This window comes from Notechis scutatus, chromosome 2 (assembly GCF_049901735.1).
Source record: "Notechis scutatus isolate UNSWTSFEM ecotype Mainland chromosome 2, rNotScu1.2, whole genome shotgun sequence".
Lineage (NCBI taxonomy): Eukaryota > Metazoa > Chordata > Lepidosauria > Squamata > Elapidae > Notechis > Notechis scutatus.
The window spans coordinates 27,589,028-27,606,077 of record NC_142010.1 but is presented as its reverse complement, the minus strand read 5'-3'; the positions used below and the strand labels follow the sequence as shown (position 1 = coordinate 27,606,077).

The 17,050-nt window shown below is 46.4% G+C and overlaps 2 protein-coding genes across 3 annotated transcripts in view; one reads left to right on the top strand and one right to left on the bottom strand.

Moving 5' to 3' along the window:
- LOC113432072 (vomeronasal type-2 receptor 26-like) overlaps positions 1-17,050 on the top strand; it is a 492,433-nt gene that overhangs the window by 309,862 nt on the left and 165,521 nt on the right. The gene's annotated exons all lie outside the window — the stretch shown is intronic.
- LOC113425992 (uncharacterized) lies at positions 3,493-13,400 on the bottom strand. Of its 2 annotated transcripts, XM_026688309.2 has the most exons (4): positions 13,042-13,400; positions 11,764-11,846; positions 8,786-8,912; positions 3,493-7,332 (listed from the first exon to the last, which is right to left on the bottom strand). In XM_026688309.2, exons 2-4 carry the CDS (start codon positions 11,785-11,787, stop codon positions 5,150-5,152), a joined length of 2,334 nt encoding a protein of 777 aa, XP_026544094.2. In that variant the 5' UTR covers positions 11,788-11,846; positions 13,042-13,400; the 3' UTR covers positions 3,493-5,149. The 2 variants fall into 2 exon arrangements, with proteins under 2 accessions (XP_026544094.2, XP_087809951.1); XM_087953825.1 differs by lacking the exons at positions 11,764-11,846; positions 13,042-13,400 and adding an exon at positions 10,524-11,413.

The window sequence follows — 17,050 nt, the reverse complement described above, 5'->3', positions numbered from 1 at the left end:
CACACACATTCTCAACTCCATGTGTTCAGCTGCACCAGAATTACCCACGTGGTTCTGCTTCAACATTAAACCATCTTTCCAATCAGCCTCCACGTTTCCAGTGTCTTTCTCCCAGCTTGGAACCGAACCAGATGGATATTTTTTTCCAACAATGGAAAAGCTCACCCGGAAGCACTTTCTCGTCGAAACAAGATGGCGGCGCCAGCAAACCGGTGCCCCGGTAGAAAATGATCCACGGACCGGCACCGGTCCAGGGCCTGGTGGTTGGGGACCCCTGCCCTAGAAGAATGAAATGTTTTGGGAAAGATTAAAAAAGGCCGAATATTATATTTCCCTAAAGGAGAAATAGAGAAACATGCTCCTGCAGACAAAAAGCAGTCCCTAAGTCTTTCTTAATAGCCCTAGCAGATATTTGGTGCGGCCTATCTTCAGAACAAAAGACCTCCAGCTCCAGGATGATTGGATTAAGATATGACTTCTCAGGACATAATAGGATTAGCCTTTCTACCATCCAGCTCACCACATTGTATAATCTCCTAAAGACATTGCATCAGCCAAACTTCAACCAAGCTTAGCTCAGACAAACTCCGTGTACTTGATCTGGTACATGGCCCCATGGGAGTCTGACAACAACCAATAGAGTACACGTTCTTGCACAGGAACAGGAAGCTCTAATGCAGAGCCCAAGAGAAGATATAAATACCCCCACACACATTCTCAACTCCATGTGTTCAGCTGCACCAGAATTACCCACGTGGTTCTGCTTCAACATTAAACCATCTTTCCAATCAGCCTCCACGTTTCCAGTGTCTTTCTCCCACCTTGGAACCGAACCAGATGGATATTTTTTTTCCAACAATGGAATACAAAAATCATTTCAACACCTCTATTAAATTCTACACTGAGCTTGTTAGACAGGAGCTGCTTTTATGTATGTGATATACAAATCCTCAAATTACGACCATAATGGAGCCTGCCCAGTACATTTGTAAGTCGCGACGGCCGTAAAGCAAATCATCACGTGACCAAAGGCAATTTGATATTTTTTTTTTGTTGTTGTTTAAGCAAATACCATGGCCATTTAAGCAAACGGGGCCCATTTTGCCAAAAACTGGAGGCAAACGCTGATGCTTGGCAAAAATCATGGTCACTTGACTGCAGGATGCTGCAAGAGACCATAAATTTAACCTGGTTGGAAACGTTCAAAATCCCATCATGGGATCGCTGGGGTGGTGGTGGTTTAGGGGCAGGGGTGGGCTGCTGGAGAGGCCCTAGCTAAGATTCTGTGCAGTTTGGAGAACCCCCAAATCCCACTCCTGGCTGGCCCCACCCACCCCACCTGCCCCACCCACCTTGTCCATCCCTCCCAGGAGTCCCCCTTGCGGCCTCTTTTGGATGCAGGTAAGTGCAGGGTACGCACGGAGGCTTGGGGAGGGTGAAAAAACAGGCCTCGCAGAAATCCGGGAAGGCCAGAAACTGGCCCGTTTCCGGCTTCCAGAGAGCCTCCGGAGCCCCGGGAGGCCATTTTCACCCTCCTGGAGACTCGAGAAAAGCCTCGAGAGCCCGGGCAGGGCAAAAATGCCCCCTTCCCACCATGGTGCAGGAGGCTGACTAGGCCACGCCCACCATGGCCACGCCTCTCAGCAACCAGGCAGAGAACCCATTGCTAAAAAATTTTTAAGCCCACCCCTGGGTGGCGAGGCAGGGAGGCACAGCTGTTGGACCTTTAGAAGCAGATCTTCAATATCTTTCAGGAGGTCTGTTGTAACATCAATCAAGGCTATCCAACTGGGTCGTAAGCCGAGGACTACTTAGATGATGTGACGTTTGGGTCCATCAGATGCTACGCTTCAGCTAAGGTGTTCTGGGAAGAGGGAACACGCTATGGTCCTTTTGTTTTCTTTCTTAAAGAGAACTACACGTCTGTTGTGGTTTGCCGGCAGTAGGTGCGGACGGCTGAGGTTTGGGAGAGCGAGGACTCAGATGAGGGGCCTGTGTGTGATGCAGGGATGGGGCCAGGACCATCAGGGAGTGGAGTGCTGCCTCAGAGATTGTGGAGGTTGGCAGCAGCGATGAAGAGGTTCCTGAGGAGCTGCTGCAGCAGCACGGGCGACTCGGGAGTAAGGCTGCAAGGTAATGGCCCCTCCCTTGAGAGATAAAAGCCAGTCTGAGAGACTGGTATTCTTTGCAGGAAGCAAATAAGTTCTTGCACTTCAAGCCTTGTGGAACTTCGGACTATCTTGGTTTGTGTTTGAATTTTTGTTTGGAATATTTCTTGGCAACTTAATCTAGTGCTTTTGGCAGCCTTGCACAACTTTGGCAAGGCTCGTTCTTATCAGAGACAATTAGTTTTAATAGCCTTTTAACCATGAATTAACGAAATTTACAGAGAGGCATTAAAAGGTTTTGCTTTTATCTCTGTATTTGTTTGTTTACTTGGAACAAGGTTTGGGTCAGAACAATGTCCAGATCTCCTACTAAACTCTACTCTCCACCTCTGAATGTGATGTTATGCATCCACATTATATGGGTAAGAAGTTGCTGATTACTTTTTACCATTCTACCATAGAGAGCATTTTGGCATACTGTGTAACGGTATGGTATGCTGGATGCTCTGTAGTGGATAAGAAGATGCTCCAGAGAGTTATAAACACAGCACAAAAAATAATCGGTCGCTCTCTTTCTTCTTTGGAAGAGATTGCAAAGACCAGACTCCTCTCTAGAACACTAAAAATCTCCACAGACCGTTCTCATCCTGGTCATTCATACTTTGAACTGTTACCATCAGGGAGATGTTATAGGTGTCTTAAAATGAGGACTAATAGATTGAGAAACAGTGTCTTTTCCAAGGCAGTAATTGTCTTGAAACAAACAGTGCATTTGTCATTTGTGATTTAGCCCTATGTATATAGTGACATTTTTAAACTATTTAACTTACTAAATGTTTTAGATAGGTTTTAGACTAGGTTTTTAATTATTATTATTATTTTAATTATTTTAATTTTTAAATACTCTGTAGTGTGATTGTGATGTGGTGTTTGGGGCATTGTGCTGGAGTAAGCTTTCAAATTTCATTGTATTCGTGGAATGCAATGACAATAAAGGTATTCTAAATTCTAAATGACCAGTGGTGGGATTCAAATATTTTTACTACCGGTTCTGTGGGCATGGCTTGGTGGGCATGGCAGGGGAAGAATACTGTAAAATCCCCATTCCCTCCCCAGCCTATTAATCTGCTTTCCAGCTACGTTCTCCTGTGCAGGGCAACCAAAGACCCAGCCGATCAGCTGGGACTCAATGGGAGGCAGAGAATAGATGGGGATGGGGCCAATCAGAGGTGGTATTTGCCAGTTCTCCGAACTACTCAAAATTTCCGCAACTGGTTCTCCAGAACTGGTCAGAACCTGCTGAATACCCACCTATGATGATGACGTTATCTTGTTTGGATAATGAAACATCTGCAAGAAAACAATCAGAAAACACCAGAGGACCTCTCGTATTCCACATTGTTTAAGATGCATTTCCAACAACTGGACAATATACTTAAAATAGGCCTGAAATAAAACACAATGCAGTAGACCTAGTATGCCTTTCACAGTTTATAAACCATTCTATTGATAGTCTACGATTAGAATTTCCTGTTTCACAGTTACATCAAATGATTCACTAATATAACGAGTATGAAGGATGCCTCCCTTGGAGGTTGATGAACATGATAGATACACGATCGTTTTCAATCTATCTTATGAAGTCCATATTTAGAAGAGGCCATTTATGTCAAAATTGAACAGCTCTCCCTCAACAAAGGGGGGGGGGAATACAACATCATCTATCTCCAGTCTACGACACAGTCCTTCCAACAGTTCCAAGAAGGCTCCATGCCAGTGGTGGGATTCATTTTTTTTTTTTACTACTGGTTCTGTGGGCGTGGCTTGGTGGGCGTGGCTTGGTGGGCGTGTCAGGGGAAGGATACTGTAAAATCTCCAGTCAGAGGTGGTATTTGCCAGTTCTCCGAACTACTCAAAATATCCGCTACCGGTTCTCCGGAACTGGTCATAACCTGCTGAATACCACCTCTGCTCCACGCCCATTTGCAACTACTCAGGTGAAAAACAGCTTCTATCCCAGGGCAGTAGGTCTTTTGAATTCTACTGTATAGTGCGGTGATGGAGGTTTTCAGTTCAATGTGTGGAGTGTGAAGGATGTGTGTTTGTGGTTTTTTTTTCATGGTCATGATGTGCACTGAAGATGGTGTTTGATTTCGTTGCACGAGGCGCAATGACAATAAAGTAAACTAAACCCTGAGGACACAGATAAACCTCCAAATGGCCTCAATGACCCTCTAAAAGGATGCAAATGACCAGCTGTTTGCAAGGTATATAAATCCTTCCATTTCCCACCACCCAGTCAGAGCCGAAAAAGCTTCTTGGATGAGAAGCAAAAGGTCTTCAAAGAAAAACCAGTTGCCTCTGGAAAAAAGCACCTTTGGGACTATCTTTATGAAGTCGTATAGTGTGTCAGTTTTTCAGGCGACGCTGAACGAGCTTGCAAATGACCATATTATTGTGTGGTTCATTGTCAAAAGGCCAAAAACAAAGACATTGTATATTCACACCATTGTGCAATCTGCTAAAATGTTATAGCACTGAGCTCTCTGTTCTTTGATTTCTTTCCTTATGACACTATCAAACTATCTCATCCTCAGCTTTCCTTTCCTCCTTTGGTCTTCAGTCTTTCCTAGCGTCACTTTCTCACTCTTCTCATTTATAAGTCCTCTCTTCTCATTTAGCAGCCAAAGTATTTGAGCTTCGGCTTCAGTATCTGTCCTTCCAAATAACAACCAGGGTTGATTTCCTTCAACAGCAACCGATTTGATCTCCTTGGAGTCCAAGAGTCTTCTCCAATGCCACAATTTGAAAGCGTCAAATCTTTTGGCACTCAGCTTTCCTTACCATCCACCCGTCACAGCCAGACATTACTGCAGGGAAAACCATAGCTTTGAGCTTAATTTGAAAGAGACTTGATCTTTTTTAGGCAGTACCACCATGTGAAGTTTTAAAACAGCCATTGGAGAGTCGAGCCTTTTCTATATTCCTGGTAGGAATTTCGTGATTCCTGAACATTATCCTTTATCCTCTTACCCCACTTATCAGCATGCACCGGGCCTCTCTTTGATGTGTGTTCTTTCATGCCTGCGGAGGTGTGTGTTTGAACTGAAGCACTTGCCACATTCCAAACACTTGTACGGCTTCTCCCCGGTGTGAATTCTCTGATGGGTCACGAGGGAGCTGCTCACGCTGAAACTTTTCCCGCACACCGAGCACATGTAAGGCCTCTCTCCCGTGTGAGTTCTCTGGTGGGTACTGAGGTGGGCATTCCAATTGAAACACTTCCCACACTCCAGGCATTTGTACGATTTCTCCCCCGTGTGATTTTTTTCATGGGTGCTGAGGTTGATCTTCGTGATGAAGCACTTCCCGCACTCTGAGCATTTATATGGCTTCTCTCCCCGGTGAATCCTCTCGTGTATGATCAGGTGAGAGCTGCGAAGGAAGCCCTTCCCGCACTCCGCGCATTTGTAGCGCCTCTCGCCCGTGTGAATCCTCTGGTGAGAAGTGAGGTTGCTGCTCACATTGAAACTCTTCCCGCACTTCGGGCATTTGAACGGTCTCTCCCTGGTGTGGGTTCGCTCGTGGCGACAGAGGTGGGAGTTGGAAGCGAAGCACTTTCCGCATTCTGCGCATTTGTAGGGCCTTTCCCCCGTATGGGTTCGTTGGTGCCTGCGCAAGTGTGTGTTTGAATTGAAACACTTCGTGCATTCTAGACACTTATAGGGTTTCTCTCCCGTGTGAGTGATCTGATGGGTAATCAGAGAAGAACTCTGTGTGAAGCTTTTCCCGCATTCCAGGCATTGATACGGCTTCTTCCCGCTGTGTGATCTCTGATGTCGGCTTAGTTCGGCCCGCTCGCTGTAGCACTTGCCACAGTCCGAGCACCGATGCGGCTTTTCTCCCGAGTGTGTCCTTTCGTGCCTCCGTAAGTGGGTGCTCGAACTGAAGCACTTTTCACACGCCGAGCATTTGAAGGGTTTCTCCCCCGTGTGAGTGATCTGGTGGGTGGTAAGAGAAGAACTCTGCACAAAGCTTTGGCCGCATTCTAAGCATTTGTATGGCCTCTCTCCTGTGTGAGTTTTTTGATGCCGGTTTAGCTGGGCGACTTGAATAAAACATTTGCCGCACTCCAGGCAGGGAAACGGCCTCTCCCCCGTGTGGTTTCGCTTGTGCAGGCTCAGTTTGGTCCTCGTGATGAAGCCCTTCCCACATTCCAAACACTGATGGGGCTTCTCCCCTGTGTGGATTTTTTTATGCTTGATTAGGTCCGAGCTACGAGCAAAGCCTATACCGCACTCGGAGCACTTATGAGGCTTCTCACCAGTGTGAGTCTTTTTGTGCTTCAGGAGATCCGAACTGCAAGTGAAACACTTTCCACACGTGGGGCACGCACGCGGCTTCTCCCCCGTGTGAATTTTTCGGTGTTTGGTAAGGTCAGAACTGCGAGTAAAACATTTGCTGCACTCCACACATTGGTAGGGTTTCTCGCCGGTGTGAATTCTCTGGTGGGAGGCAAGGTTACCGCTCATGCTGAAACTCTTTCTGCATTTTGAACATTGGTAGGGTTTCTCACCTGTGTGGGTTCTTTGATGGACATTGAGGTGTCTCTCTGAACTGAAACACTTTCCGCATTCCAAACATTTGGACGGTTTCTCCCCACTATGTGTCCTGCAATGGGAAGCGAGATTACTGCTCTCGCTGAAGCTCCTTCCACATTCTAAACATGTGTATGATTTGTCCCCTGTGTGGATTCTCTGATGGACATTCAGGTGCATATTCGACATGAAGCACTTCCCACATTCCAAACATTTGTACGGTTTCTCCTCCATATGAATCATTCGGTGAGTAATCAGGGCCGAACTCTCGACGAACCTTTTCCCGCATTCCAAGCATTTAAAGGGCTTTCCCCCCGTGTGAGTCCTCTGGTGCCTCTCTAAATTTGTCTTCCAAATGAAGCTTTTCCCACAATCCGGGCATTTATATGGTTTTTCCCCCATGTGAGTGTTTTGATGCCTGCTCAGTTGTGCACTTTGGGTGAAATGCTTTCTGCACTCCAAGCATTTGTGCCGGTTTTCAGCCATGTGTGTTGTTTTGTGAGTGGTAAGATTTGTCTTCATCCTGAAGGCCTTTCCACACTCTGAGCATTCGTACGGCTTCCCTTCTTGGTGAAATCTTGGGTTTGTACTTGGTTTTCTTTTATCCATGATTCTCCACTCGTCACCTTAAGAGATAAAGACCAAAAATTGGGTAAGGATCTAAATTTGGAAATTGCCGCCTCCCAAATCACTATTTTAGGTAAGAAACTGTAGTAATAAGAGGAAATACTTCTGCACAAATAGCAATTATCATGTCACACTTAAGTTAATTTGCAAAAAAAAAAAAAAGACTTCTGAATCCTTATTAAAGTAGAGCATATCCCAAAAGTGTTTTTTTCTGGAGGCAACTGGACTTCCTTGCTTTTTTTTCTTTTGAAGATGTTTTGAAGATGTTTCGCTTCTCATCCAAGAAGCTTCTTCAGCTCTGACAGGATAGTGGGGTAGGTCTTCAATAGAAAAAACAAGGAAGTCCAATTGCCTCCAGAAAAACAACCATGGTGTGATGACCTAAAGGGGCATGGCACAAAAGCAACAAAATCACAAAAGTAGGTAAAGTCCCTTTAATTCCTCCAACTTGGCCCCCAATGTCCAGTTATCATCCACTGGAGAAAAAACTCTCCCAAGAACAGTTTTTAAAGGGAAGAAAGGGAAGAAATTCAGTCCGAACCCAAAGTACATATACATTATGAATAAAAACCAACACAAACCACACAGGCAGGATAAGGAATTGCAGACTTCAAAAGATAATGAAACACACACACACAGTTGGACGCCAGAATGTGACACATACAGCACCCCCCCAATGCTCTGTTTTTGGATGTGGGCCTCAGGCAAGCCTCCTGGGGGGCGTTTTTGTTCCAAGAAGGCTTCCCTGGGACCCAGGAAGGCAAAAAATGGAGTGCGGGGAAGCAGTAAAACAGCAAGGGGGATCCCGGAATAGCTGATCATCAGAACAGCTGATGTCAGGAGGGGGAAAAAAAAGAAATAACTTAAGGAGAACGCAGTCAGAGATGTCAGGCATGCGTGACAAGGACTGACTGGTGGGGAGGAGAGGGGCGGGCGGAGGGGGTGGGGCCAGCCAGGGGCACGATTTGCTGGTTCTTCGAACTGCACAGAACCCTGACAACCGGTTCTATAGAACCGGTCTGAAACGTTAGAATCCCACCCCCTGTTGTAAAGCGCTGTAAAACGGTCTATAAGTCTATTGCTAAAACGTGAGGGTGAAAACAGTGCCTAAGGACGATATTGGGGAATATGTGTTCAGCTACTGTCTGCCTCAGAACTGACTGGCTCAGGGTTGACTCAGCCTTCCATCCATCCTAGGTGGGTAAAATTAGGACCCAGATTGTCGGGGGCAAGAGGCTGTAAAGTGCTTAGAGAGAGCTGTAAAGCAGGGGTGGGATTCCAATTTTTTAACAACAGATCCTGCGGGTGAAAAACTTCAACAGACAAACTGAAAAACTAAAAAACTTCAACAGACGCAATGAAAAGAACGTGAGGACTTGAAAACCTGCAAATGTATTTTAAAATCCTACAATAGCTGTGGGCATTGATTCCTAGGGAAAAAAAGAGCCTTACCAAGAGTGGCCAAAATCCCATTGATCTCCTCCATGACCTCTCGGTGCAGAGCTTTCTGGTCAGGCTCCAGCAGCGCCCATTCTTCCTCAGTGAAATGCACAGCCATGTCCTCTAAGGTGAAAAGCCTCTAAAAAAAGGAGAAAAAACTTCCTTGCTCACAGATCATTTACAGGTTTCTACTCTCTGCCTACAAAACAACATGGATCGTACCCCGAATGACCAATATTATTTATTTATTACATTTATAACAGTATTACTGGTGAATATCTAGAACCATGATGGTGAACTTATGGCATGCATGCCATAGGCAAAGCCATTTGTGCTGGCACGTGAGCTGCAGGCAAACTTACTGCGCGTGCGCGCACCTTACAGCTGATTTTCGGCCGGTTTGAGGCCTTTTTCGGACTCCCAGAGGCTTGAGGAAGGCTTCTGCAGGCTTTTCAGGACAAAAATTAGGCCTGTTTCCTCACTTCCTGTTTTTCTAGAAATACCGGAAGTGACGAAACGGGCCTAGTTTTCATCCTGAAAAGCCTGCAGAAGCCTTCCTCAAGCCTCTGGAAGTCCAAAAAAGGCCTCAAACTGGCCGAAAATCAGCAGTGAGGCGCAGTGCAGGTAAGGGGGCAATGGGGGGCGGGTGGGAGGTAGAGATTGCGCGCGCATGCATAGGAGGAGTGGAGGACTGTGCATTGCCTTCTGGGTGCTGGCATGCGAGCATAAGCGTGCAAGCGCGCGCACAATTTTTGGCACAGGAGCCCAAAAAGGTTAGCCACCACTGATCTAGAAGAGCTCCAAGATTCCTTCCAACTCTGTTACTGTATTCTATTCTATTCTATTTGTCAGAAATGAGAAAGTGAGAATGAGAATATGTGTGTATATGTCAGAGAGAGAGAGAGAGAGAGAGAGAGAGAGAGAAGGGGAGAGAGAGAGAAAGGAGAGGAAGAGAGGGAGGGAGAGAGAAAGAGAGAGAGAGAGGGAGGGAGGGAGGGAGGGTGACTAATTTCAGACAATGGTGCATGTAGTTCTTGACAAACATTCATTTAGTGACCATTTGAAGTTACAAAGGAGGTGAAAAAACTGATATGAAAATTTTTCACACGTACGACCACAGCAACATCCCCACCATCACGTGATCAAAATTTGGGTGCTTGGCAACTGGCATGTATTTATGACACTCACGCTATCCCAGAGGTCATATAATCACTATGCGTTACCTTCCCAGTTGATTTCTGACAAACCAAAGACAATGAGTGAAGCCAGATTTGCTTAACGACCGCATGATTCGCTTAACCACGGCAGCGATTCAACTGTGGCAAAAAAAGATCACAATGTGGGGCACAGCTCCCTTCACAAATGCCTTGCTTAACAGTGGAAATTCGGGGCTCAACTGGGGTCATAAGCCGAGGACGACCTGTATGTAGATGAAAGGATTTTCCTTGTCCTTCCCAGCCCAGTCCACTTCTCTTCTCTTCTCTTTTCTCTTCCCTTTACCTTTCTGGATTGGCAGCCCAGAGTGGCGGGAGGAGGGAAAGAAGGGATGTTTTTGTGGGAAGGAAAGGTGGATGCGCGCATGTGCAACCCGCCGCAACATATGTGGTGAGGCTCACATGATGGGGCCCAGTGGTGGGTTTCAAAGTGGTTTACCACTGGTTCGGTGGGCGTGGCTTGGTGGGCGCACTGTGTGCGCATGCGCGCGTGCCAAATACACACTTTGCGCAAGCGCAGACTGTTTCCTACTCACCTCCTGAAATCCTGCACTCTCTCTGTGGTTTCAACAGCTGACGGGCGGCAATTGGCGGTGCCGCGCAAAGCAGCTGTGCTTCAAAAGCAGGAAATGAAGGTCAGTATGGGAGCCCAGTCCCAACAGCAGCTCCTCAAGAGAGAAACAGTTCTGTCTTGGCTGATCTTCGGTGCTATCAGGTGGGCCAAACCGATAGAATCCCACCCCTGATGGGGCTGCAAGCGCCTTCAATGAGGCTCACACGAGTGAGACCACAACCGCCCATCACGAGGGTCACACGAATTGGGGGTCTGCAAAGTTCAGGCGAGTAGGATAAGTGCCCACGATGACACTCAGATGAATTGGGCCTCAAGCACCCGCGATGACGGTCACACGAGCAGGGCCTCAAGTGCCCATGATGACACTAGTGTGAGTGGGTCTCAAGTGCCTCCAATAAGGCGGAACTAGGATTGCTGGCAGCACTCCCATGGCCACAACTACCCGGGATGCTTGCGTGTGCAGGGCCATGCGTGCAGATGCATGCGCACCAGCTGGCTGGCCACTCACGCAGCCTGGTAGTGGATAGGCTATGGCCTGATAGTGGGTCATAGCCCACAGTCTTGGGGCCCCAGTGTCATACCCCTGTTGGAGTCTGACTCCAAGGGAGAGACGGAACAGCTGACAGGGAGTGGGAGTGTGAGAGCTCCGGTGGCTGTGGAGAAAACTGGGGAAGGGCACAGGCTGGATGGGCATTCAGAGGAAGACCCAGATCCCTTCTTCATCCTAGGGCACGCAGGGAGGAGCAGATAAGAGAGAAATGTGAGTGGCATGGTCTATGGGGGAGGAAGGGGCTCTGATCCCCTTTATGGGCTGCATCTGGGAGGACTGTTTAAAAAGGACAAACTGCGCATGGCAAAGGTACTGGAAGCAAAGTGTGTATTCTTGTCGGAGCTTATCTGTATTTTGGCTTCCTCCCAACTGTGGTTGCTGCATTATCTGGTAGAAGTCTGCAATTAATCATCCTTGCCTGCAGTAGTAATTCTTTCAGTGTGGTGGTGTTGGATTTTTTATTTTGAATTAACTTTACTTTGGGTGCGGACTGCATTTACTGCCTCTGTAAACTGTTTTCTTTAAGAGTTTGATATCCAGCCGAGGATAATTGGACATTGGAGCCAAGCTGGAGACATTAAAGGGACTTTCTTCTATTTTTGTGCCTTGGTTATTTTTGTGTCACGCCCTGGGTCATCAAACCTTGCCTTACCTGATCCCAGTGCAGAGCAGCCATTTTCCCTCCACCTTCAATCTCAAGAGGCTGAAGCTGTTTTTCCCAAATCACTCCATCTCCTGTGAGAGAAAGTTTGTGTCAAGATCATGCGCATTTGCTTCAATGTTCATTTCACGTACACACACACACGCAAAAGCCCACTTAGACAGTCCTCGACGTACAATTCGTTTAGTGACCGTTTGAAGTTACAACAGCGCTGAAAAAAAGTGACTTAATGACCATTTTCCACCTTTGCAACCTTCGAAGTATCCCCATGGCCACGTGATTTATACTCGGGAGGCTTGATAATTGACTCGCATTTATGACGGGCACAGTGTCCCAGGGTCACATGCCCCCCCTTCCATCCCTTTTTTCAAACTTCTGACAAGCAAAGTCGATGCGGAAGCCAGATTCATTTAACAACCGTGTTGCTAATTTAACAACTGAAGCGATTTGCTTAACAGTGGCAAGAAAAGTCGTAAAACGGGGCAAAACCTCACTTCACAAAGGTCTCACTTAACAACATAAATGTAGGGCACAATTGTGGTCATAAGTTGAGGACTACTTGTATTTCCTCACAAACACCATTAAAAAAAAATAACTACAGGTTAGTCCTTAACAGTTTGCTTAGTAACCTTTCAAAGTTCGTACGGCATTGAAAAAAGTGACCTATGACCGTTTCCACACTTATGACTGCTGAAGCACCCCTCCCCCAGTCACGAGATCAAAATTGAGACGCTTGGCAATGGGTTCATATTTATGATGGTTGCAGTGTCGTAAGGCTGTGGGATCAGTTGTCATGCCCTTGTTGGAGTCTGATTCTGAGGGGAAGATTGAGCAGCTGACAGGGAGTGGGAGTGTGGCTCCGGTGGCTGTGGAAGAAACTGGGGAAGGGCACAGGATGGCTGGGCATTCAGAGGATCAATCAATCACCCCACCCACCTACCATCAACCAATCACCCCACTCACCTACCCATAAACCAACCAACCAACCCACTCACTCATCCATCCACAATCAATCACCCCACCTACCTACCCATCAACCAATCAACCCACTCACCCACCCAATCAACCAACCCATCAACCAATCACCCCAATCCCCTACCCAATCAACCAACCCATCAACCAATCACCCCACCGACCTACCTATCAACCAACCCACTCACGCACCCAATCAACCAAGCAACCAACCCACTCACCCATCCAGCCACCCAATCAATCAACCTACCAAACCATCAATCATTCAATCAGCCAATCAGAACAACTGGAAGGAACCTTGGAGGTCTTCTGGTCCAAACTCTGGAGGAGGAGGCTGTAGAAGCTCCGAAGGCGAGGAATTATCACAGGGTGCCTCCTTGCTTTTCTCCCGGGGATCCCCAAGTCGATCTCCGCCCAAATCGGTCGCCAACAAGGCCTCCGCCGGGTCCCCGTAGAGGCACCAAGGCGGCGACAGCAGCCAGAGCGGCCGTTGCGACCCGAAAGACGCCCTGGTTGCGGGAGGATCTTCCGCTCTAGGAATTCCTTTCCGTGCTTTTAACTCTGTCCAGGTCTGCAGCGGCGGGTGGGAGTCCCCTCGGCGGAATGCTGAGCCCGATGCTCTGGGAGACGCCAGGAGAAGGAGAGGGCGCGAGGAGTTCCGCTTGCCAAAGAAAGAAAGTGGGATCCGCTTAACGACCGAGGAAGAGCTCGGAATTATGGCGAAGAAGGCAGAGGCTGCCGGCCACCTCATTGCATGATGATGATGATGAGGAGCCATTAAGGCAGGGCTCTTCAAATTTGACAGCTTTAAGACTTGTGAACTTCAACTCCCAGAATTCCTCTTCCAGTCATGTTAGTTCAGGAATTCTGGGAGTTGAAGTCCAAAAGTCTTAAAATTGCCAAGTTTGAAGACCCCTTGCATTAAGTTTTTTTTTTGGCCCCTCCACCATCTGACAAGCTCATAGCTTCCTTTTTGGGGGGTGAGTGGGTGGGGTGGAGATGGATAGCTGCTGCAAGAGGGAGGAAGTGATACCTGGGATGGGAGGGGAGGAGAAATGGGGGGCAGGGAGACATTTTTACAAGTGGGACACAGCAAGTGGGGCCTGGCTAGCCTAGTGAAGAGAAGGACCAGGGGTGACATGATAGCAGTCTTCCAATATCTCAGGGGCTGCCCCAAAGAAGAGGGAGTCAAGCTATTCTCCAAAGCCCCTGCGGGCAGTTGTTCCATGGATTAATTGGGTGCAATGGGTGGAAACTTATCAAGGAAAAAAGCAACTTGGAATTAAGGAGAAACTTCCTAATAGAACAATTAATCCATGGAACAACTTTGCCTCTAGGAGTTGTGAATGGTCCAACATGGGAAGTTTTAAAGAAGAGACTGGACAACATTTGTCTGAAATGGTATAGGCTTTCCTGCCTAAGCAGGGGGTTGGACTAGAAGACCTCCAAAGTCCCTTCGGCTTATTCTATTCTGTTGTGTTCTATCCTTCCCTATCGCTATCCCTAGTCCATTCTGTTCTCGAGAAGAATTAGGGTGACATGATAACAGTGTTCCAATATTTGAGGGGCTGTCACAGAGAAGAGGGGGACAACCTATTTTCCAAGGCCAGACAAGAAGAAGCTTCTTGGGTGAGAAGCCAAAACGTCTTCAAAGAAAAACCAGAAAGTCCAGTTGCCTCTTGAAACAAGCACTTTTCCGACAATCCAGTTGCCTCTTGAAAGAAGCACCTTTCGGACAATCCAGTTGCCTCTTGAAAGAAGCACCTTTCAGACAATCCAGTTGCCTCTTGAAACAAGCACCTTTCGGACAATCCAGTTGCCTCTTGAAAAAAAACACCTTTCGGACAATCCAGTTGCCTCTTGAAAAAAGCACCTGAGACAATACAGGCAGTAAATCTTACAGATTCCCCCACCTCCAGCCTTTTTGAAAGCTCAGGAAATTAAAGATTGTATTTGCACTCGTTAGGGAGGAAGAGAATACCAGGAAATAAATAGACACGCCCGTGGGGAATTCACATTGAGAGGGTTTGAACAGCGCTTGGGGCTGTGACCTGCACGCCAGCTGTTAATTTATCAAAGTCAAGCCAGGGATCTTATGAATATCAGGGAGTAGCGCAAGCCAGGTGCCAGAGGCCACTAATGAACTAATTATGGTTGGATAACCTTATTAGGGAAGCACCAGACCTGGAGGGGGGAGGGAGTTGCTGAGGATTAGGGTTAGGGTCTCACTGCTTTCCAAAGAGGGGAAAAGTTTGGGGGGTAAGGAGCAGGAACCATGTCAGCATTGTGTTCTATGGACTATTCTTAGATAAAACATCCTACCTTTTGCTTAACTCAAGCATTGTCTGCAAAGACAGCAAACTTTTGCCTGTTCCCAGTATTTTACCTTTCTGTGCTGAGATTGTGGAGATGAGAAGACAGATTTGAGTTGATTATACACTGAAATCTATCTATCTATCTATCTATCTATCTATCTATCTATCTATCTATCTATCCATCTATCTATCTATCATCGACATATCATACCTCTATATCTTTATCTATCTGTATTTCTGAATATCTCCACATCTATCTATCTATCTATCTATCTATCTATCTATCTATCTATCTATCTATCTATCTATCTATCTATCTATCTATCTATCTATGTATCATATCTATATCATACCCCCCCTCTCTCTTATCTATGTATCATACCTCTATATCTTTCTATTTCTATTTCTTTATATCTATCTATCTATCTATCTATCTATCTATCTATCTATCTATCTATCTATCTATCTATCTATGAATGACATAGAGAAAATCTATGTGGCTGTTAAGAATTCACAACAACTTGATGGCATGTAACCAATCGATCAATCAAAGCATTTGAAATAGGCCACTTGCTTAGAGATCCTTTTCTTGTCGCTTTTATTTGCTTGGTTTCAAGTATAGAAACCTGAAGAAGCAAGGGATGGAAGCTCGTTAAAGAGAGATCCAATCTGGAACTAAGAAGAAATTTCCTGGACAGTGAGAAAGAACGCTTGATCAATGGAACAGCTTGGCTCCGGGAGTTGTGGGTGCTCCATCACTGGAGGTCTTCCAGAAAAGGTTGGACAGCCATTTGTCTCTGATGCAATATGGCCTCCTACTCTGGGCAGGGGTTGGACTAGGAGACCTCTGAGGTCCCTTCCAGCCTTATGCTCCTCTGATTCTAGGTATATTCTTGCTCAGAAGTCTCAAGTTCTGCAGGAAACAGCCACCAGGTGGCGACTTGTGCACATAACGGCTTCCAGCCTCAAAAAAGAACATCATTGGATCAGTTAGGGCAACTCCTTAGGTTCTTGCCCAGAATCTTGCCACTCTAGGAAATAGCACACTCTCTTTCTTTAACCCTTACATAGACGGTAGACGAGTCTAGGGATACATTGCTTCTCATAAAGAGTAAAAGTATGGCGGCTATAACCAATAACAATAATAACAGTGCAATGTGCAATGCTGCTTATCCTGAAGGGGCATAGAGTGATGGGCATCTATGCATGCAGCCCATCCTAAAGAAGGAGACGGTGGCATCATGTTATTCTCTCCCTTGCTTGCAAGAGAGATCTCATCATGCCCGCAGTCCTGGGGAAACTAAGAGGCTGATTTGGGAAAGCTTGTCCCCTTCTTGTCTTGGGGGACTCCAGAAAGCTGCAAGAGAGACATTTCTGCACTGGAAAATTGCCAGAGGTGAGCTTTAGAAGAGGGAATCTGGGTGATTTTGGAGAGTTGAGAAATGCTTCTGTAACATCCTACCCTAAGATAATGGAATTTAGATCTCTTTTTCCCCCAGTCCCCTAATCAAGGATGAGGCTGCTAAAACATATAAAGGACAGTTGTTGGAATAGTTACGTCTACTCTAGAGAAAAGAAGGACTAGTGATGACATGATAGCAGTGTTCCAATATTTGAGGGGCTGCCATAAAGAGGAGGATTTTTCACTGTCCTTTGACTTCCGAATTAAAGCTTCATTTCCAGGCAAGCTCCCTTCGATGTTTATTTCTTTGGTTTGCTGACAGTGTTGTCCCAGCTGGAAACGAACCAGAGAAACTTCTTCTGACAAATATTTTCTAGCAATGTGTAAAATGGTTTGAATGTGTGTCATTTAAATTCAAGGGAGAAGAGTCCTGGGCAAAGTCTGACTTTAAAAAATAGAAACACAGAAAGCACGGTTGCTGGAATTGGGTATGTCTGGTTTAATGAAAAGAAGGACTAGGGGTGGCATGATAGCAGTGTTCCAATATTTGAGGGGCTGCCCCAAAGAAGAGGTAGTCAAGCTATTCTCC